Source organism: Colossoma macropomum, unplaced genomic scaffold, assembly GCF_904425465.1.
Source record: "Colossoma macropomum unplaced genomic scaffold, Colossoma_macropomum, whole genome shotgun sequence".
Taxonomy (NCBI): Eukaryota; Metazoa; Chordata; class Actinopteri; order Characiformes; family Serrasalmidae; genus Colossoma; species Colossoma macropomum.
Window position 1 is genome coordinate 2,270,001 of NW_023495456.1, and position 23,745 is coordinate 2,293,745.

At 43.1% G+C, this 23,745-nt stretch overlaps 1 protein-coding gene and 1 pseudogene across 1 annotated transcript in view; both read left to right on the forward strand.

Moving 5' to 3' along the window:
• The window catches only part of arid1ab (AT rich interactive domain 1Ab (SWI-like)), a 90,761-nt gene that overhangs the window by 35,284 nt on the left and 31,732 nt on the right, over positions 1-23,745 (forward strand). The window contains 1 exon segment of the mRNA XM_036562605.1: positions 692-808. Coding sequence (XP_036418498.1) covers positions 692-808 — 117 coding nt within the window.
• Positions 10,959-11,137, forward strand: LOC118802139 (annotated as a pseudogene).

The window sequence follows — 23,745 nt, forward strand, 5'->3', positions numbered from 1 at the left end:
CATTTACAGTTCATGTGCACCATCTCCAGCATTTGCTGTACATTCCAATAAAAACGTTGTCTTTTCAACAGCTTCTGCCGTTAGTACTGTAATACTTACATCCCTTATAGTTCAGATGCACACGCTTACCACTAATCCAGTTCTATATATCTTCAGTTCATAGTAATTCATAGTATAATTCAAAAACGCCAGTCAATGAGTGAATTTCTGTATCACTGTTGTTGGAAGAAAACCTTGTATCTCCAAAATGGTAACTTTACAGGAGAAGGAAAAAACACACTTTCACTTTGTGAAATTTACAAATGATATAAAGGGTAACAGAGATTTTCAAATTATGTAAAAACTGAAAAACGTCAAAAATGGAGATACAAGGTTTTCTTCTGACAACAGCGATATATATATATATATATATATATATATATATATATATATATATATATATATATATATATATATATATCGCTCTGTTTCTGCTTTAACATCGTGATCATCAGTCTGAGCTGAATATATAGACGTGATGGAGAACCAGAAGCAGATCTAAAATCAGATGGAAATATTCAGCAGAAAAATGAAAGATTTGTGGCCCGAATGTAAAGATAAATAACCAACATTAGACATACTTAGATACTGTTTTGCTTACAGGTCTCTCTCTCTCTCTCTCTCTCTCTCTCTCTCTCTCTCTCTCTCTCAGGAGCTGTCCCAGGACTCCTTCAGTTCTCAAGCATCTGCTCCTTCCTCTAACCAGCCCATGGCCTCCAGTAAGAGCGGTACGGAGGACAGCCTGCAGGGACGGCCTTCCAGCCTGCCGGTAAGCCTTCCAGACCCCCACCCGAGACTCAGAGTGGGGAGTTTGAACAGTGAGCGTTTTGGGTGTCTCTGAGAGCTGCTGCTTCAGAGAAATGACCTCCCTTCCTCGAGGACTTCCTCACTCAGAGTTATCGTGGTGTAGATGTCTCTGAATAAAGTGTTAGGAGTCCAGCTCAGGGACTCTCGCTGTGTGGTCATCCAGGTGGGCAGTTACTTCAGGATTGCTGAAGTTTTTGTTTTCGACGGGCTTCATCCAGTCACAGTTCGGGTCGGTTTCTGGGCTGCGGTTCAGTTCGCCTCACGGTTTAGCATTCGTCAATACATGATGTGCTACTACAGACTAGGGCTGGGCAATATCATGATATATATCGCTATCATGATAAATTATGTCACAATACAAATATGCCTTCCTGAACATATGGTGTTTATCGTCAGTGCTTTTAGACGCTGACCACCTGCATGTTTCATTATAAAGAGAGCAAAATTAGTCAGTTTAACTGGATTTAGTGACAAATACTGAATAAAAATTCAGTTTTTGATAGTATTTTTTTAAATGTAGCTCTATTGGCTCTTTTCTCTGATCAGATGTCTAAAAAAACGCATGGTGTGTTGTCATAGCATTGTGTGCTATGAAAACGTCTCAAAGTGTTCCAGTATATTTTGCGATATCACCCACCTCTGATGTGTGCCAGGCATCTTTTCATAGAGAGATTGGAATAAACTTCTGTTATGACGCAGATGCACATGTGCAGAACATCCTTAAACTTTCTGACTGGGAATGAAATCAGATGCAGGAGTTTACAGGCTATTATTCTTATATTTAATTGATCATTTACAGGATTACCCACCTCAGTTGGACAGACACTGTGTTCGGAATGACCTCAGTCAGACTAGCCCAGGGGTCGCAGCCCAAATGTTAAGAAGAGCCATTTTATCTTTCATCAAAAATCAAACCACCTTGAGAGCCACGACGTTTTATGTCCGTTTTATTGAAGTAACGTTTTACTATCTTGGCTGTAAATCTGTCTCAGTATGTGCTGATGTTCTAGTATAGGTTAAAAAATATTATACAAACAAAAACACAGATTTACTTTGTTCTGCTTTAAGCTTCAGCTCAGCTATAGCTGCTTTTCTCACATCTCCAGCAGGAAACCTTTCCACAAAAGTAGAACAGTTTCTTGTGCAATGTCTGTCAATGTTCGACTTTTTACGAGGCTGAAGTCGCTTCTCATTCTCCAGCTTCTTGTTCGAATTGTCCCGTTCCACCTTAAATGGTGCCTGGGGTGCCAGAATGTAACTGCTGCAACATTTAAGGTGGAACGGGACAATTCGAACAAGAAGCTGGAGCTTCGTGACTGTTTAGTGTTTCAGTTTCTCATTGCAGATTAAACGTATCAGGAAACCAGCTGGAGTGATTATAAACACTAATTAGTCCATTCGTCTCTAAATTATCGATGTTCGTCTTAAATCTCTCTCTTTGCCGTTCCGTTAGCTACTAGCTAGGCGAGATGTTGTCTGTGTTGCTATGGTGACCAGCAGTCTGCGCTGATCTTCAGGGTTAAAGGGTGAATCAGCAGTTCTACATTAACTCCAGAGTTTAAGACCATTTATTGTTAAACTGTGTTGAACGACCAGCAGAGCTTTATTTTACTGTAAAGGAGGATTATTTTATTTTTACCTACTAATCTGATTCAGCTGTGGAGCCACAACAGGACAGTAAAAGAGCCGTATGTTGCTGACCGCTGGACTGGCCTATTCCGTCTGGGTGTACACACGGACGTATTCTACTCTGATTGAGCTATTAGTCGGATTATAACTGGATTATCGGGCTGCATGTAAACGAGACTAATCACAGTAATGACCTGGCTGATTGATGATCATGTTTTTTGGAGCAGAACGCAGCCAGTTCTGACTGTGCATCACCAAAATGACTGTCTCTGTCAAAGTGTGCAGAAGATGATCTAATTAGTGAGTGAGAAAGAGAGAGAGAGAGAGAGAGAGAGAGGAGGGAAATAGCGAGTGAGTGTAGCGGAGAGCGTGCCTGTGCCAGTGGGGGATGCCCTCAGGACGTGCTTCCCTCTTCTTTTATTTATTTCTTTTATTTATTTATATATTTCTCTCCGGCCAAGGCAGGCCAGGGTTATTTATTTTTTTTTTCCCTGGGAATTCCCCGGAGCCGCAGGAGTCCGACTCCGAGACGGGTGCTAATCTGACGCAGGGTGTGTAATGACTCGCACTGCCAGCTATAGCCTGGTTACCTTTAGAGCTGGACGATACGTCGTATGTACCAGAATACCATGATATCATCTACACTCCATTCAGAAATGCCCACCTGTGTCAGGTAAAAATAGGGCACCGAATTATCAGCTGTAATTCCAGTATCAAGCTGATAATGTAAATCAGCTCTTCCCATTGATCAGAGGATAATATCAAATATATTGAACATCCAAAACACATGTTTAAGGCCCTGTCCCATTTCTTATTTTACCCCTACCCCTTGTTTTCGAGTGTTGCCCCTTGGAGCTGAGTTACAGGGTAGTGGTTGAAATCTTCCCTCTGAAATGGGACCTTAAATAAAAAGAGCATCACTTCATTAACAGCTACCAGCGCTGCTCTGTAGGAGACCCTGCCAGTCTGCAGTGACAGCAGAGGAGGGTAAAGTTCAGCTCCTCACTGCTGGGCTTTAGTTACATTTAGGGCATCATATGATCTTCAAAGAGGGGGGCAATTATTTATTATCACCCACCTCTAATTCTTCAGTGATACGAAGCTGAAGTCAGATATTCACCAGCTTCTCGTTCAAATTAACACTTCCCCCTCCCCCTCTATCTCAACAAGAATCGGGACACCCTACCCCTAGACGTGAACACGCAGAACAGAGGGCTAAGGGCTGAGTGGTAGGGGCGAGGGGTGAAATGGGACTGGGCCTTAGTAATGATAGGTGTATATTTGTAGTTTTCCGATGTTGGGCAGCTGTTGCCGTTTCGGTGGGCATCTTTGAGTTCGCTCAGCAGCGCAGTGGAGGTTTATAAGATAACCGACCCAACAAAGACAACAAAACACATTTGTTGTTTGTTTGTTTTGAACATTTCAGTTTTTAAAGCGGTTTTATTTGAACAAATGAAAGCTGATGTCTAAACGGCTGCGTTACTAGCGCCTCGTCCCGAACCTCATACTAGCTCACTAAATAGTGTGTAAACATAGTGCTTATCCCAGTAGAAGTGCACTCATTAGTGCAGTAGGTGCAGTACAGAAGTGTTGGCGTTGGCCAGCGTCTCCCCTGGAGCTGTTTTCTCTGTTTTTTTGAGACTTTTTGGAAAAAGTTGTCAAACAGACACTAAACAGGGTTCCACAGCGGGAGCTAGCCACAGACCTGCGCCGCTGCTCAGGCCGACGAGGTGGTGAGCAGCCAGGTTTCTGAACTTGAGACCGCAGAGTCTTGTGGAACTGTGTAAGTTGGTTAACGGGATCGCCGAATCCTGATATTGACTGTTTTTGTGTATGACAATCATCAGCTTTGCACAGACTTTTTTGGGGGGTTTGGGGATGAAACGCTCCTGTAAATAGTACAATAAACGCTGCCGTTGCTGTTGTAAAGGGTTGTAGAAACCCCTATAAACTAACTTTATATCATCACAGTTTCAAGGGTGGAACAGACCATTTTGACCAAATACATGCTTTTTATTTTATTTGACTTATTCAAACTCTTCCTTTTATTACCGACCCTGTCGTTGTCATTAAATATGTATATTGTTGGTGTAAAGTGAGGAAATTGGGTTTGTTGCCTAGAGGCAACGTCATGCAATAGAGGGTAAAGGTGTTTCTCAAGAAGTTGTTTGAAAAGTGTTCCACGCTGGTTTAGAGGCAGGTTAGCCAGTCATGTGAGTGTCTAACAGTGGAGAAGCCGAGTCTCTGTGCAGGCGGGTAACGACGGCGCGCCGGGCGCTCAGACCGGCTCGACCGGCTCGGCTCGTTCCTGGATTGTTTTTGCTTCACGTGGAAACGAACGAGTGTTTCAGACTCTGCAGCTCCTGCTTTGTTTCTCTACAGAGCGCTCGGCGTTTCCTCAGTGGAGCTGATCTCAAAGTGGACGTTTAGTCACCGTCAGAAACCTGAAAACTCATTTATTTTGCTTTTATATGACTTAAAAACTCTTCTGTACACTGAGTGATCATTTCATGATCATCAGAATGCTTTAAAGTTACATTTCGGAGCTGTACAAAGGAAACTAGTGTCTCCAGAATGAGACAGCAGAAACATTCCTTACTTTTAATGTGAATTAATGTCGAGTTTTAGTTTACAAACAGATCTGGAGAATTTCTATTGGTTCATTCATCGTGGAGTTTTTACACAGTATAAAGTACAGAAGTGGAAACATAAAAATTGAGAAATAAAATTTTTTTTTTTGGTAAAATTTACAGTTCGAAAGTTTGGAGTGATTTACTAGAATTAATTTTTATATGCAGAATAAGTTATTCAGTGTGAATTTAAATATTATTTATTGTGATTTTTGTACCCTTTGAATAATGCAGTCTTTAAAAAGATGGTTCTTCAAGGGTTCTTTATTAAAGAGAATGGTTCTACATGCAACTATGAACACTCAAAGAACCATTTGCATGCTTAAATAGCTCTCTGCATGGTGAAATGGTTGTTCAGAGTGCAGAATGTGTTGTGTGGTTCTGTATAGCACCATAAAGGGTTCTGCTATTGTTACAAGCTTGGCATCGAAATAATAGCAGAACCCTTTTTGGTGCTGTACAGAACTAAATACAACACATTCTCCATTAATCTGAAGAACCATTTCACCATGCAAAGAACCCCTTAATCATACACAGGCTCCTTTGAGTGTTCGTGGTTCTACGTAGAACCATTTTCTTCACCAATGAACCCTTTGAAAAACCAGCCATTAAACTCAGAGAGACGACGTGACGTAAACATTATGTAAAACTCAAACCTTCATGCCTTGAACATATGAACACACATCATCTAGAAGATGAAGAATATTTAAATCCTTCATTTCGTCCAGCATGTATTCGGTTTCAGCGTCGCTCCGGTACCACAGCCTGTTTCCGCACATGCTCAGACGGAGAAATCTGAAAGAAATCAGAGTAAGAGTTCACAGCACTGAGAAATCTGATTACTGAGCTAAAATCCAGCCTCTTCATCTGATTTCTTATCAGATTTCAAGACCTTACTCCGATCTAAGAAATCAGATTGTGCTGTTTACACAACCGTTTGAATAATCAGATAACTGCAGAAATCTGATTATGACCGGGTTATTGAGTGCATGTAAACACACACATTGTTATAGATGAGCTTACATATCGTATATATGACCAGTTCTTGTTGGACACTGAACTGACCAGCTGCTTGTTTAATTACAAAGTGAGCAAAGTTGATTTCACACACTGCACTGCATTAAATGTTAATGATGATCAATAAGCTCATAGTTTTTGATGGTATTTTTAAAATGTGGCACCACTTCGTTTTACATGTTTTAACTTTTGAGACGGCAGAAAAATTCTGAGGAGTTTGGAGGGGAGATGAAGCTCCTCCATCTCTGCTGCATCTGCGTTTGAAACCCGCATCAGCGTAGCTACGCAGTTACTGACGCCTGCTTTGTTACCACGGCAACCCACACGGCTAGACTGGTGATGTCTGGACGCACAAATCGAATCTGATCTCTTGAAGATAACAGGGTAGATATGTCAAAAGATCTGATTTGAAAAATGCAGTCTGAACGCACTGAAGTGGTTTGAGAGATTTAAACCGGTTTTAAATGGGTGCGTTCACACCTGCATTACATGTGAATAATCTCAATCCCGATGCTCAAGACATGAAACAACCAGGTGTGAACATGGGGTTGTGGCGTATCAGGAGGTGGAGAGAAGGTGGAGCAGAGACATGAATGTAAATGGAGTATTGATGATCATTGATGATCACATTTAGATTAGTTTTGAGTTCTCTTTTTCACCTTGTTAATCCAGGATGTTGTCGTCCAACTATCGGATCAGATCAGATCAGATCCTCCCCTTTGTTTGTGTGAGTGTGGTGTTTGGAAGTGTTCTCTCTCAGCGTGCTGTGAGAACGTGGACGGTTCCTCCTCAGTGTTCTCTAATCTCCTCCACTCTCTCAGAGGGAGCTTTTGTACGTTTTTTCCTCACAGAGCCGCTAATCCGCCCCGTTCCCGCCCCTCCGCTGCACCTCAAACACTTCGGTCACTTCGAGCTCCGCTTCTCTGACCCCTCAGCTTCCCTCTGCGCTCAGTCTTAGCATTCGCCTTTTTTAAAAGGGACGCTCCAGCCAAAATTAAAGGTGCTGTAGAATTCATTCATTCAGTGTTTTGACCTCTTATGTTTTGGTTTTTCTATCTGAATTTACATCCCCGAATCTTAAACCAAATTATTCAGTAACGGCATAAAATACATGTAAATTTTGGGTTTTTTTTTGTAAAAGTTTCCCTCAAATTAACAGAAAATGTGTTTTATGATCATAAATGCTATAATTTATTCCTGAAAGCCTAAAGTCTTAGATGCTCCTTGTATTTTTTTTATAAAAAATGTATTTTACAGAGCAGATCACTGAAGAGACGCCATCTGAGATCCAGTTTGTGGAAAAATTTGTCAACTTTCAGTAGAAAAACAAATTGAGAGTTCAGCTTCTTTTATTATAAGGGTTTAAAATTACATCACCCATCTATTTGACTGGAAAGAAGACAGTTACAGCTCTCATACGACCCCCACCTTTAGAATGTAGCTTATGAAATATGAAAGTTATGAAGAAAAGAATGACTAAGTGCGTTTTGGAACCACTGGTGTTCTCTGTTCTCTGATGTCTGCTAAAAAACAGGGGTGTCAAACTCAACCACTAAAAGGGCCGTATTAAAAAATCTCAGCCAATCCGTGGGCTGTGTTTGCGTTTCGTTTTTACTCAACATTGGCCCGTTCAGTTCGTGGCAGATTGTCTATTCGAACTATGCCCAAACCACAACGGCAAAATAGGCACTGAATACTTATTCATAACTAATTCTGAATAAAAATAAATTAAGGTGTTTCTTAACTGTCTGTTTGAACTGGACACCAGACATCTTTTCTTTTTGTGTAACTGCTGCCTACAGATCATTGTTGGGGAAAAGGGGTTGCTGAAGTGCATCCTGGGGACTGTAGTGCAGCTCAGGGCGAAACAGGCTAATAATAACAGAGAATTAAAATCATTCTGGGGGCCGAACAGGACTGTACCACGGGCCTGACTTGGCCCCGGGCCTTGTGTTTGACCTGTGGGGCAGGGAATGTGTGAAAAATGCCCAGATGAGATTTTACGCTCCCATTTAAAGCCCCACAGTTTGGGCCTAGAATGAAACAAGCTGTTTTCCCTTTTTTGCTGGGCTCATGAGTGTTTTTTTCCAGATTTTTCCAGATTTTTCTCCCCAATTTAGTTGTATCCAGTTCCACCCACTAGTTAGACCTTCTGATGATGTGTGTTGAAGGTGGGAGGTGAATGCAGAAGGAAGTCAAATGGCTAACATCACTGCTAAGTGTGTGACTGTAGTAATTATCTTCAGATCATCACTACAGCAGAGAGAGAGAGAGAGCGAGGAAGAGAGAGGGGAAGAGAGGGGGAGAGAGAGAGAGAGAAATTACTCAAATCACAGAAATGACTTGTCAGCACAACGAGCTAACAGCTAAAGTCACAGTGGTTTCTAGATTACGTCAGTTTGGTTCCTTTTCTCTGACTCTCTAAACCAGGGGTGTCAAACTCCACCAATAAATGGGCTGTATTTAAAAATCTCAACCAATCAGTGGGCCAGGGAGCGACTGTTTTATTAATTTTTAATTAATATTATGCTATAAACTGACCATTGTTTGTTCAAAATACACAAAAACTTCAGCAGTAAAATACAGACACTGCTAATAGACCTTGGAATATTACACGAATACTTGAAATGCTGTAAATTTAAATGTCAACAGGTGCTCAGTCTTTTACACCTACCTACCTGCTTTAACTGGACACCTGGACTCCTGTCTTTGCTGCAAGTTCATTAAGACTTGGGCTCAGTTCCTGAGCTGCTGAGCTACGTTCAGTGTTTATACTGGCTGAACTGCAGTTAGTGTGTTTGGTGATATGACTGGTGTGGAACTGTGTAGAACTGAGGTGTCACCGCTGTCCCAGAAGATGTTCAAATTACAAGCCTCGTTGCTCAAATCTGATCTCTCTGACACGATGGTTCACACTCGTTTAGGTCAGTGACTCAAATCTGTCATTAATGTGACGAATCGGCGTCCTGAACTGACCCTCATGAGCTCATCCTACTCAGTAACGTCACGTGAATGAATCACGTTCATCATCAGCACAAACTAACGAGCAGAACGAGCTTCGCTGAGAAGATCATTAACTCTGATCAGCTCTCAGCTTCATTATTAGAGCGAGACGGAGGAGAAAAAGGTGAGATGAGCTGCTTTTCCACCGTTTACAGGCTTTAACTTCTGTTCGCCGCTGCTGCCATGGTAACGCTGAATGATGGCGCAGTGGAGAAAGCACAGGAATCTGAGCGTCACATTAAGGTCACATGGCCACGAATCGGATACGTATCAGATCTAGGACCACATACGAAAGTGACTCAGGTCAGATTTGAAAAGATCAGATTTGTGTCCACACAGCCCTGAAAACATCAGATCTGAGACACATTAGGGCAGAAAATCAGATTTGTGCCGCTTCAGTCTGGTAGTGTGAACGCAGCCTTATACTGTTAATATTAATAGAAAACTGAAATGCTTTTGTGGGCCGGATAGGATTGGGTCGTGGGCCTGATCTGGCCTGCGGGCCTTTGTTTTTGACACATGGGGTCCAAACTCATCTCTGGTGTTCATTTAGTGCTGAGTAAAGACAGAATCATTGTTTTGTTTGTTTGTATTTAGACAACTGAGAGGAGTTTCACTGATTGTGTTTATTAGCCTGTAGCTCAGTGGCTGGGCTAGCAGTCAGGACTGGGTGACACCACTGGGATTCCCAGTAGTTGTGATGTGGTTCTGTAATGCCTGTGTGAGAGAACCACTGAGTGAAAAGATGAAAAAGAAAATCATGAACTCTGTTAAACTGAGCGTTGAGGGCTGTACAGAGTGCTGCATAGCACAACAAATAGCATGAAATTCTTATTTTAGACCGTTTTAAATACGTTTTTCTCTCTTAAGGATCGTTTATTCTCCCTTCACGTACGAAAATAAACGTCTGTTTTAAATGATGTAGCAGTCCCTGACCAGTACGTCCACTAGGGGGCGGTTCAGAGTCTGAGAACAACGAACATGGCGACGGTGGAGGAGCTCGAAATACCGTACCAACTACGAAAGAGGCGCCGCCTGTGAGAGTTCTTTTCACTTACATTACACTTAAAATGATGGTTCTTCAAGGGTTCTTTAATAAAGAAAATGTTTCTGAATAGAACCATAAACACTCAAAGAACCATGTGCATGATTAAAGGGTTCTGTGCATCGTGAAATGGTTCTTCAGATTGATTGCAAATGTGTTGTAAATGGTTCTATATAGTACCAGAAATGGTTCTTCTATTGTAACAAGTCTGACATCGTAACAATAGCAGAACCCTTTTTGGTCTTGTATGGAACCCTTTTCAAAACGGTTCTATATAGAACCATCTACAGCACATTCTCCATCAATCTGAAGAACGATTTCACGTTGCATGATTAAAGGGTTCTTCATTTTCTTTACTAAAGAATCTTGAAGGACCATCATTTTTAAGGGTGTAATTGATTGTATCTCAATTGATCTATTGACCACACTGCCCCCTACAGTCTCTGGTGGTACTGCTCGATTTCGTTTCTATAAGCTTTCAGAGAACGTGCACAAATATGGACGAAGTGACCACAGAGTACAGGCGGAACGTTCTTTCTGTATCCGTATTCAGTGTTGAGCATAAAGGATCCTTTATTCTGATTTTCTGTTCTTATTCTTTCTCTCAGCCTGACTAGAGTCGGCCGATACGGCGATATGTTACTGTTATTGTGATATATTCCATCACGATGCTCTTCTCGGAGCGTATGTTGGGTATGATCTGCACCTCTGGAGGTCTAAACGCCTGCATGGGTCAGAAAAAGACACATTTAGAGCGATTTCAGAGTCTGTAACCACCAACAACCAGCATCGCTTTGCCTGAGATCAAGTGTAGTATCTGTTCTTATCAGCTTAATATCTGATATGCCCTCTACGAGGACTACATATTACATTGATCTTTAGAACAGGGAGACGGGAGAGGGGCTTGCTCCATCCGCTCCACACATCGACCTGGTATTGCAGTACCTCCAGCAACGGTGCACCGGGCAGTCGTGGGCTGGAGGTTAGGGAGCCAGCCTTCTGACCAGAAGGTCTCCGGTTTGATCCCCTGAGCCGACAGTACGTGTCTGAAGTGCCCTTGAGCAAAACACCTAACCCCCAACACAAATCACTATAATGCTGATTGTATTAATTCCGCAAGTGAATAATAAAAAATAAATAAATAATCACTGAATTTTTTCTTATTCTGACTGTTCCATACTCCTCCTCCTTCTCCCAGGCGCTCTCTCTCTCTCTCTCTCTCTCCCTCCCTCTCTCTCTCTCTCCCCTCCCTCTCTCTCTACTCTCTCTCTCTCTCCTCTCTCTCTCCCTCTCTCTCTCCTCCCTCTCTCTCCCTCTCTCTCTCTCTCTCTCTGTAATGAGTGTTTTCGGGGCGGGAGGGGAGCGTCACATGCTGATCACACTCGTTCTCTCTTAGTCTAACATCTCGTTCACTCTGTCTCTCTCTCTCTCGTACAGTAGACACATCCAGAGTCCTGTGAAAAAACTTTCCACTTGCTAACCACCAAGCGAAGGCTGCCACAGCAGGGCCTACGACATATAAGCAGGGATGGATATCTTTAGGATTTTACTGATACCGATACTTATGCATACTCTTATTGATACTGCTCTACATAATTTAGTGCAAAACATAAAGACTCAGCATGAAATGCCGTGAAAAGGCTGTGGTCGTCGTAAACCGGGGTTACGCTTCTTCGTTGCTCATCGACTGTGTATATGATACATACACTCATGGACTATGTACACAGTTAGTAATAAAGGTTCTGTTCAGGTATATTTTTCATTCATCAAGGTACAAACAGTGTAAGTGTTCCCTCAAAGCTCCAACAGTGGTTTTAAAGTCTGATTGTGAACCTTAAATAAGTTTTTCCAGGTGAAAAGTTCGTATTTGTACCTTTTCATAACCGAATGTTTTAAAACAGAACAGTAAAATAAAAGCCTGGAGACGAGACGGGGTGTGTGGAGTCAGTACAGCTTAGAACATATCATTTCAGTGGATTATGGTTCAGTTATGTTCCCTGACTAAAGGTACTGAGATGGAGCCTGAGGGTTCCACCCCAGTGACAGGAGAGGAACTGACCCAGAGACAGTTTAGTACCTTTATTTCTGTATTTTATGTATATATATACAGATGATATATGAAGAAATGGATGAAATGAATGTAACAGCATTTGTCTTTAGAGTCAAACCTGAGTGCCGTTACTCATGAACAGCTACAAAAATAAGATTAATTGTGATTTAACGAGTCATTGTGGTTAATTGTGAGAACGTACACAAACTGATGTATTTAATCTCAGTTGGTTATAACAAAATATTGATTAATCGCAGACGCACAAAGCGATTAATTGCGATTAACTGCACAGAACTATAGATAAATTGTGACTGATTTGGCAAATCAAAGTGCTGATCCATCGATTAACTACACACAGTCTGATTAATTGTGGTTATCTATAGAAAGCAATTATTAATCATGATTAACTTCACAAGCAGTGCGATTAATCATGATTAATGGTTTGAATCATTTGACATCATTTTTATAATGAATATATAAACATATGAAACGTTCAAGGTTTGTTTTTCAGGACTATATGTAAAGTATAAAGGTGCATAGTGACCCTCTTTCTTTCTCTCTCTCTCTCTCTCTCTCTCTTCTTTCTTCTCTCTCTCTCTCTCTCTCTTTCTTTCTTTCTCTCTCTCTCTCTCTCTCTTTCTTTCTTTCTCTCTCTCTCTCTCTCTGCTGCGCTCGGCTGTGTTGGTTTGCGAGTCTGTGGTATTGCAGTATTCAGGTTCTGGGGCGTGCTTCCTGTTGCTATTCTGGGGCCTGTGCTTCCTGTGTGTGTGCATGCCTTATTCAGGTTCAGGGGCCCATCTCTCTCTCTCTCTCTCTCTCTCTCGCTCTCTCTCTATATCAGTGTAATTAATGGAATGGAAGGAGCGAAACAGGAAATTTAAAATTTAGTTCGTTAGGGTTTTTTTTTTTTTAACAGTAAATGCTGCTCATTCTCCCTCTGTGCTCTTGTTCTGTTGTTTCTCCCCTCTCTCTCTCTCTCTCTCTCTCGCTCGCTCGCTCTCACACCCACTCTGTTTTCTATGCCCCTCCCCCCCCTCTGTTTCTGCTGGCTGAGCGGACTGCGCCACACCAGGCTTGTGTTTTACTGCAGCACTGCCTCCCTCTCTCTCTCTCCCTCTCTCTCTCTCTCTCTCTATTCTAGGCTTCTCTTGCACGCCCATTTCTCCCTCCTTTCCTCTCAGCTGATTTTTTTTCTTCACTCCTTTATTTTTCCTCTCTCTAAAAAACTACACTTTCTGTAATTGTGTCCCTCAGTCTGATCAGTGCTCGGCGCTCCTGTCAGTGTAGGAGCAGTTAGTGTATCTGTCGGAGGAGGAGGGGCGTTGCTCTGGAGGAGAGGAGAGGAGGCAGACAGGACGTTTTCCCCCTCTTTCAGTCAGGCGCCCCACCCCCAGCCTTCCCTTCTCTTCTGTATGAGGCTGTAGGGGGACTGTAGGGCGCTGTATGAGGCTGTAGGGCGACTGTAGGGCACTGTATGAGGCTGTAGGGGGACTGTAGGGCACTGTATGAGGCTGTAGGGGGACTGTAGGGCACTGCATGAGGCTGTAGGGGGCCTGTAGGGCACTGTATGAGGCTGTAGGAGGACTATAGGGCACTGTATGAGGCTGTAGGGGGACTGTAGGGCAGTGTATGAGGTTGTGAGAAGGCTGTAGGGGGACTGTAGGGCACTGTTTGAGGCTGTAGGAGGACTGTAGGGCGCTGTATGAGGCTGTAGGGGGCCTGTAGGGCACTGTATGAGGCTGTAGGAGGACTATAGGGCACTGTATGAGGCTGTAGGGGGCCTGTAGGGCACTGTATGAGGCTGTAGGGCGACTGTAGGGCACTGTATGAGGCTGTAGGGGGACTGTAGGGCGCTGTATGAGGCTGTAGGGCGACTGTAGGGCACTGTATGAGGCTGTAGGGGGACTGTAGGGCACTGCATGAGGCTGTAGGGGGCCTGTAGGGCACTGTATGAGCTGTAGAGGACTATAGGGCACTGTATGAGGCTGTAGGGGGACTGTAGGGCAGTGTATGAGGTTGTGAGAAGGCTGTAGGGGGACTGTAGGGCACTGTTGAGGCTGTAGGAGGACTGTAGGGCGCTGTATGAGGCTAGGGGGCCTGTAGGGCACTGTATGAGGCTGTAGGAGGACTATAGGGCACTGTATGAGGCTGTAGGGGGCCTGTAGGGCACTGTATGAGGCTGTAAGGGGACTGTAGGGCGCTGTATGAGGCTGTAGGGGGCCTGTAGGGCACTGTATGAGGCTGTAAGGGGACTGTAGGGCGCTGTATGAGGCTGTAGGGGGCCTGTAGGGCACTGTATGAGGCTGTAGGAGGACTATAGGGCACTGTATGAGGCTGTAGGGGGACTGTAGGGCAGTGTATGAGGTTGTGGGAAGGCTGTAGGGGGACTGTACGGCCCTGTATTTGGCTGTAGGGGGGCTGTAGGGCACTGTATGAGGCTGTAGGTGGACTGTAGGGCACTGTATGAGGCTGTAAGGGGACTGTAGGGCACTGTATGAGGCTGTAGGGGGCTGTAGGGCACTGTATGAGGCTGTAGGGGGACTGTAGGGCACTGTATGAGGCTGTAGGGGGACTGTAGGGCACTGTATGAGGCTGTAGGGGGACTGTAGGGCACTACATGAGGCTGTAAGGGGGCTGTAGGGCACTGTATAAGGCTGTAAGGGGACTGTAGGGCACTGTATGAGGCTGTAGGGCACTGTATGAGGCTGTAAGGGGACTGTAAGTCACTGTATGAGGCTGTAAGGGGACTGTAGGACACTGTAAGGGGACTGTAGGGCACTGTATGAGGCTGTAAGGGGACTGTATGAGGCTGTAAGGGGACTGTAGGGCACTGTATGAGGCTGTAAGGGGACTGTAGGGCACTGTATGAGGCTGTAAGGCGACTGTAGGGCACTGTATGAGGCTGTAAGGGGACTGTAGGGCACTGTATGAGGCTGTAGGGGGACTGTAGGGCACTGTATGAGGCTGTAAGGGGACTGTAGGGCACTGTATGAGGCTGTTAGAGGACTGTACGGCGCTGGTGGCTGTTGGAGGACTATAGGGCACCGTAGGAGCTTGTATAGGTGCTGTAGAGGGTCTGTTGACTTTAGGGGGCTGTAGGCTGTACTAGTGATGCTGCACTCGGACCCTCTGTAGTGGCTGCTGTTTGAGGCAGAACCCTCTACTTCTCTTTCACCTTCTCTCTCTCTGTATGTATCTCTCTCCCTCTCCTTCTCTTTCACAGCCTCACCAGCTCTGTGGAATGGGAGTGCCCCCTCATGGTTGAGTTTTGCTCTGCATCTCCCTTATTTCTCTCTGTAGAAGGGATATCTGTGCTCCTGTACGCTGCTCAGAGTTGACCCGAGTGGCCTGGCCATGCTGGACCCTCAGTGGGGACCCTTAGGGCCCCAGAATCTCTCTGTTCCGGTGGCTGTACGGGTGAAGTGCAGTTGTAGTGAGCCAGACCGGATTTCCTCATGTTTCTCTAATGTAGGTCGGCTGAGGTGTTATTTTTTCCTTTCCTGTGTTGATTTTATTCTCTGTATAATGTATATAATGTATATGTGCTACATTGGAATGCTGTTTGTTTTGTTTGCAAGTCTCTGTAAAGTGCATGCATGGAAGTGCAGACCTTCTCCGCAGCCTTCATGAATTCATTTAGCCTGTTTGAACAACAAACAAATGATGTTACTGTATTTGTTGTTTAAGGGGAACTCCACCAATTTGAAAAATTTCTGCATAAATCACTGGTTTAGAAGTAAACCGAGTCATTCAGGGTGGTGTGGTGCCGCCTCTGACGCTCCAGTGAGTGTAATTTGGTGACGAGATGTTTGGATTAGTTAGCGTTGATCCTGAGACAGTGAGCTGATCGCCGCTGCTGTGAGACTGAGGGCTCTGGGTCTCTCTGAGCTGAGAGGAATGCGGGTTCTGTGGTTACTGTTTTGTTATGGATGTTTGTGGACGGAATCTCAGCGGCCCAGAGGCGTGTGCGTGTGCGTGTGCGTGTGCGTGTGCGCGTGTAGCTTTGAGTGCCTATTTGTTTTCGTCCTAATATTTTTTGCCCCGATGTAGGAAAACAGAGAAACGGACTGACCTGCAGTTTCAGAAAGCAGCAAAACAGTCCTGACTTTCTGAAGTGCTTTTGATGAAAACTGTATATTTTTTTTGATAGTCGAACCGTTTCTGTTTGGTACCTGAGATTAATATTAGACCTAAGTTTAAAACCATGTTTATTAGATATGTAAAGTAAATATATATGCATAAATGTGGGTGATACGGCAAAAATTGAACATTGAGAAGCTTTTTTTTTTTTTAATTTTTGACTATACACATTACTATTATTATTTATTTTTTCAGATGTCTGATTAGCTGGAACAGAGGAAAAAGAGCCAGTAGAGCTACATTTAAAAAAAATACTATCAAAACTGAACACAGTGATTTTTATTCAATATTTGGCACTAAATACAGTTAAACAAGACTAATTTTGCTCTCTTTATAATGAAACATGCAGTTGGTCAGTGTCTACAAGTAATGACGATATGATGAAAAAAGGCTTATTGTATTGTGGCATAATTTGTTAGTTGAATAGACTAATAGGTTATGGTACATACTGGCACTGTCAAATATGCACCTCCACTTTTTTCTGTATTTCTATATTATTTGACATACGGGACATATTTCCTATAGGCCCTTGAATATAATGCATGTGGGACATATTACATATAGGCCCTTAAACATAATGCATGTGGGACATATATAACGCGTACGGGACGTGTGTGATTTTGAGCATGTATAAAGCAGATCTGCGAGAGTGTGAGAGTGTGAGAGTGTGTGAGTGTGTGTGTGTGTGTGTGTGTGTGTGAGAGTGAGTGTGTGTCTGTGTGTCTGTGAGTGAGTGTGTGAGTGAGTGAGTGAGTGTGTGTGTGTGTGTGTGTGTGTGTGAGAGTGTGAGAGTGTGTGTGAGTGTGTGAGTGAGTGAGTGTGTGTGTGTGAGAGTGAGAGTGTGTGTGTGTGTGTGTGTGTGTGTGAGTGAGTGTGTGAGTGTGTGTGTGAGTGTGTGTGTGTGTGTGTGAGAGTGTGTGTGAGTGTGTGTGTGTGTGTGTGTGTGTGTGTTTCTGTCTTTCACATACACGTCAGTGTGAGTGTGTGATAGCAGTGTGTGAGTCTGAGTGTACACACTGTGTCCCGGAGGCCTCCTCAGAGAGAGAGAGCGAGAGAGCAACATTAACTAAAGAATGAGAGAGCGAGAGAGAGAGATTAACTGAAGAATGAGAGAGGGAGGCGGGTAGTGAGAGGGCGGGGGCCCGTGGTTGGCTGCTCTTTGTAGTCTGACTGCACCGTGACCTCAGCAATACTCAGCCAGGCGGGGGGATGGGAGGGGTGGGGTTAGTGTGTGTGTGTGTGTTTCTCCTTCATGCTAAATGTGTCAACGCACGTGGAGCCTCATAGTTGTTGCCATGACGACCTCAGAGACGCAGCAGTGTGTGTGTGGGTTTTTTGGGTTTCCTCAACATCTCGCTTTCAGCTCAGGATGAATGAGTGTGAGTGGTGTCGTTGTTTGGGGGGATATCTGAGACAGGAAACAGGGCGAGGGAGTGGATCATAAACCAGAGAGAGAGAGAGCTGGGTCATGTGGAGAGTCTGACTGCACACTGAACCCTGGATCACACACACACACACACACACACACACACACACACACACACACACACACACACACACACACACACACAGATCCAGTTTCACCACTGTGTGTGTGTGTGTGTGTGTGTGTGTGTTGTGTGTGTGTGTGTGTGTGTGTGTGTGTGTGTGTGTGTCACCTCCTAATTACACACTCAAAGCAATAACAGACAAACAACCTCACAGTTCTGTACAGCCTACTGGTCAGTGTGGAACAGACTGAGGTGGAATCAAATACACTCTGAAAGACGGCTCTTCAAGGTTCTTCAGCAAAGACGGTGGTTCTGCATAGAACCATGAACACTCAAAGGACTTTTTGCATGCTTAATCATTCTATATTGCACCGAAAGTTTCTTCTGTTGTTGTGAACTTGACATTGTAGTAACAGCAGAACCCTTTTTGGTGCTATAAAGAACTATTTTCAACAGGGTTCTGTATAGAACCATAAACACATTCTCCATCAATCTGCAGAACCATTTCATCATTCAGAGAACCATTTAAGTATGCAAATGGTTCCTTGAGTGTTCATGGTTCTATGTAGAACCATTGTCTTCACTAAAGAACCCTTGGAGAGCTACCTTTGTTGGAGTGTATAGTAGACTGGAATGGACTGCAGTAAAGCGGAATGGAATGGCATGGTATGGAATGGAGTGGAATATAGTGGAATGGACTAGAGTAAAGTGGAATGGAGTGGAATGTAGTGGAATGGAGTGGAATATAGTGGAATGGACTAGAGTAAAGTGGAATGGAGTGGAATGTAGTGGAATGGACTAGAGTAAAGTGGAATGGAGTGGAATATAGTGGGGATGGACTAGAGTAAAGTGGAATGGAGTGGAATGGAGTGGAATATAGTGGAATGGACTAGAGTAAAGTGGAATGGAGTGGAATGTAGTGGAATGGACTAGAGTAAAGTGGAATGGAATGTAGTGGAATGGAGTGGAATATAGTGGAATGGACTAGAGTAAAGTGGAATGGAGTGGAATGGAGTGGAATATAGTGGAATGGACTAGAGTAAAGTGGAATGGAGTGGAATGTAGTGGAATGAGGGTATATGGACTAATTTAATGTAGTGGAATGGACTAGAGTAAAGTGGAATACAGTGTACTGGAATATAATGGAGTGGAATATAGTGGAGTGGGATATATTGTGATGGAATAAGGTAAAACTCAAAATTAGAATTTGTGTCTGATCCCAACATGAGTCTAGAACACGTTTGATGTGGGAGAGTTTGGATTTTTAATTTGTTTATTTGTTGTTTTGGGTTGTCTTGGCTGAAGCTCTGTATCTGGTGTTCCTGTATTGAGTCCGATTACAGGTGGAGCTTCCAGGGTCTCTGATAAATTCTGGATCTTTATCTCTTTTCCTTTTAGGCTCATTTTATGAATTAATTTTGTTTATTTTCTGTAACGAACCTTGAGTTGTTGCGGCCCAGTGCGCTATATAAATGTGTTATTATTAGCCCTGCTGTTATCTTTGGGGTCTTCTGATCCCCTTCGGTGTTTAACGTCTCTAAATAAATCATTTTATTTGTGAAGTAACAAAGTACCTGAAACACAATGTTGGGTAGCAAGTTTTTAGTTTCTGTAGGTTTAAAGGTCAGGGATCAAATTGACCCCAGGGATAGAGATGTGAGTCAATTTTCGAGATAACAGGAGGGTTAAATTTATTATTATTATTATTATTATTATTATTATTATGGAAATAGGCTGGAAGAAGACGAGTGCTTTCTAAAGCTAGAAATGTACCTAATGACTTGTAACTGTATGAATTTCTATATTAATAAAAAATAATAACTTTATTTATATAGAACCTCATATATAAAAATGCAGCTCAAGGTGCCTCAAAAAGAAATGAAATATCTCCTCAAAATCATGTATTTAAAGCAGTGAAAGCAAAAATTGAATAGTTGAAATGTGTTTTTAATAAAATGGTAATAATAGTAATTAATGCATAGAAATATGAAAGTTAAACATTAAAATATAAGAAAGAATAAAATAATATACAGTAAAACAGAACGGGGATGAAAAACTAGACCAGTAAAATAAGATTTGAATTAAAAGCAGGATTTGAAGGCGGCTTTAAGCGTTTAAACACCTGTTTTTGTCTGAGGTGTGTTTTAAACTGTACTAACGAGGGTCAGTAATTATCCAGTTTGAAGGTTTTTGTCCTGTTTTCTCTGAATGTACGGCGGAGTGTCCGTCTGAGCGGCGCTGCTGGAGTGGAGTGGGTTTGCGGTTCTGTGTGCGGCGGCTGTAATTCTGTTGATGTGGCTGTGTGTGTGTGGACAATGGAGCGGTCATCTCTGATGAGTGGTCAGTATTGGTGAATGCGATGGGCAGAGCGGGAGCCGAGTTCGCCGCCTCAGCGTGTGCGGTCAGCAGATTCAGCAAATCGATGACTGGAGCGCAGCGACGGGAGAGAGACCCTGATAGAGAGAGAGAGGGAGAGAGAGAGCTGGACGATACATCGTCTGTATCAGTATCAGAGCTGCGCTGCGATATTCAGTGTCAGATATGGGATACATATTTATAAGCATTCATAATGTGTACACTCTTAAACATGGTTCTTCAAGGGTTCTTTAGTAAGGAAAGTGGTTCTATATAGATCCATGAACACTCAGAGAACCCTTTGCATGCTTAAAGAGTTCTTTGCAGGGTGAAGGTTTGATGAAGAATATGTTGTAATAAGGTTCTATTAAAAAGATTCTACATGGAACACTCTACAGCACGTTCTCCACCAATCTGCAGAACCCTTTCACTGTGCAAAGAACCCTTTATGCATGCAGAGAGTTAGTGTTCATGGTTCTATATAGAACCCCTTCAATAAAGAACCCATAAAGAACTATCTTTAAGAGTGTAAGATGTCAAGCCTGCAATAATAACAGAACGCTTTTCTAAAAGGTTCTATATAGAACCATCTACAGCACATTCTCCATCAATCTGAACAACGCTTAAAAAGAGGAAGAAAAAATCAATAAATTAACTAAAACTTCATGTATGTAAAACAGTAAAAGCAAAAATGAAAAGTCAGTTGAAGTGTTTGTTTAATTTAAATGGTAATAATAGTAAATAAATAGAAATATAAACAATTAAACAATAAAATATTAAGAAAATAGAATAAAATGAACTCAGAATGAGGACAAACTCAGATTTATAGGACAGTCTTTTAGCGTGGAGCAGCAGCGCTCAGCAAGGCCATTACAAGAGAATAATCCACTGATTATTCATAATTTATGCTTTAGATGTAATCAGAGTCAGTTCAGAGTGGTTTGGTGTGAAATGCTCTGTTCTACAGTCAGAACTGTCCACTGTGGTGGTGATAGGAACCAGACGTCCACCTCTAAAAGCTCCTCACAGAAAGTTCCTACATGAAATGGTTATGAATTCACTGCCTGATGACTGAGACACTGTTTTATGATAGTTTAGAGAACTTAAACTCCATTCATGGTGGAGGGATACATGCAGGGCGCTGTGAGGCAAAATAGTCCCCAAAGAAAACTGATTATTTCAGATTGTCCACTATTTTCCATCATCAACATTCCATATAAACTCAGAAGACTCGTGTAGGTTCACTGGTGGTTCTGGATAGTAAATAAAATGTCTATATCTGTGTTGTAGTCATGGCGACCCCTGGTTCCTATCAGCACCACTGTAAAGACATCTGAACCATTTCACACCAAACCTCTCTGAATCTCTCTGATTACACCTCACACACTGAGTTATGGGGGATAACTTTATTAATGCAGAATTATCTTAAATTAGCTTCAAATTTCATCCCAAACTCTTGATCTATCTGGGAAATGTCACAGTATTTAATGTGTTCAGCACCGCTCTGCTGTGGAGGGCGTGACCAGGTGGGCCGGGGGGGTTTTGAGATGTTTTGATCTGGGTGTAAATCAGAGCTGAGCTGTTTGGAGAACATATTTAATCTAAGTTTTATTGTAATGTTGTGGCTGCGATTGAAATCGTGAGTGTTTTCTATAAATAAACGTCCAGGCTGGGTGGTTTTCCTCCGCCTCTTCCTCTGGTTTGAGGCTTGAACGCTGTGGTTGTGATGTCACAGCACATGGGTGTTTCTGATTGGTCCAGTTCTTCCACAGGCAGCTCTTCAACTCAGTGTCATCAGGTTAAAGATGAAGATGCCGTTGTTGGTGATGTAGGCTGTAATAAAGCGGTTTGAAAATTGCGCTCCTTGTCCTCTAAATTGTGGTTTAGATCTAAAAATGATTGATCCTGTTATCAGAACTAATTAGGTATTGCTAGGTCCCATGCTCCAGTCTCGTGGTCAGTGCTCCTGACCTGTGTGGTGACCTCTGGCCTGCTGGGTTGTGGGGTCGGACGGGCCTGTGAGGGTTAAACTCTGGTCTCCAGTCTGTGGTCAGATGATCAGTCTTGTGATCGTGTGTGTGAGAGAGAGAGAGAGAGAGAGAGAGAGAGAGAGAGAGAGAGAGAGAGAGAGAGAGAGAGAGAGAGAGAGACAGGAGGTTCTGCAGGAGCTCTGGAACTCAGAGCTAAATGGATCATCATTAGTGGTGAATTTTTATTATTTTTTTTTATTTCTTTATTAGTTTATACAACCCAGACTGGCTGAGGTGATACAGGAGCAGCAGCAGCACCTGCAGTTGAATCTTCACGCTTATCTTTTATTTCTTCTGTGTCTTTATTGAGTAACGTAGAGAACTGGAGCCTTTTCACATCCTCTGCTCAGGAGTTCATTTAAGGTCATGCAGGTTAAAGCAGCAGCCACACATCAGTAAACTGGGCTCCTAGTTAACTGATCTGTTCTAACAGGTTCATACTGGCTTTGTTCACACAGCAGGTAAAAAAGTGGACCAAATTAGGTCGTTAACGCTGTCTTTTACACCGGGCATAACATTCTGACCACCTCCTTGTTTCTGTGCTCATAGTCCATTTTATCAGCTCCACTTACTATATAGGTGCACTTTGTAGTTCTACAGTTACAGACTGTAGTCCATCTGTTTCTCTGATACTTTGTTAGCCCCCTTTTACCCTGTTCTTCAGTGGTCAGGACCCCCATGGACCCTCACAGAGCAGGTACTATTTGGGTGATGGATCATTCTCAGCACTGCAGTAACACTGACGATGGTATGTTAGTGTGTTGTGCTGGTCTGAGTGGATCAGACACAGCAGTGCTGCTGGAGTTTTTAAACCCCTCAGTGTCGCTGCTGGACTGAGAATAGTCCACCAACCAAAAATATCCAGCCAACAGCGTCCTGTGGGCAGCGTCCTGTGAGCACTGATGAAGGACTAGAGGATGACCAACACAAACTGTGCAGCAGCAGATGAGCTATCGTCCGTGACTTTACATCTACAAGGTGGACTGACGAGGTAGGAGTGTCCAATAGAGTGGACAGTGAGTGGACACAGTGTGTCCAAACACAGAGCGGTTTGGATGAGTGACAGAACCGTCAGCCCAGATGTTCATGAGGTCTCAGCATCGCACAATTATGACGACGGTCGCGTTGGATTAACGTAAAAGACGCCTGAATTCCGATCCGGCTGTTCAGACGATGCACTGCCTCTCATCGGATACGTATCGGTTTTCAGTACCACATATGAAAGCGTCTGAAATCTGAACTGAATGTCGAATTCAGTTTGTTTTTTGCTTTTCACACTGATACACACGTTTCATGGTGAGTGCACCAATAGAAATGGTCCAAAATAAAATCTCTCTTTATTAACTTACATTAAAAGTAAAGACTGTTTTAAACCATCGTTTTATCTTAGTTTAATGATGTTTCGGTGTATTTTGGTCGTTTTCTTCATAACAAGCATAAAAAATCACTAGTAGTATGTTAATGTCTTGGTAGCTAGCTAGCTAACTTTCCCATTCCACCTTAAATAGTC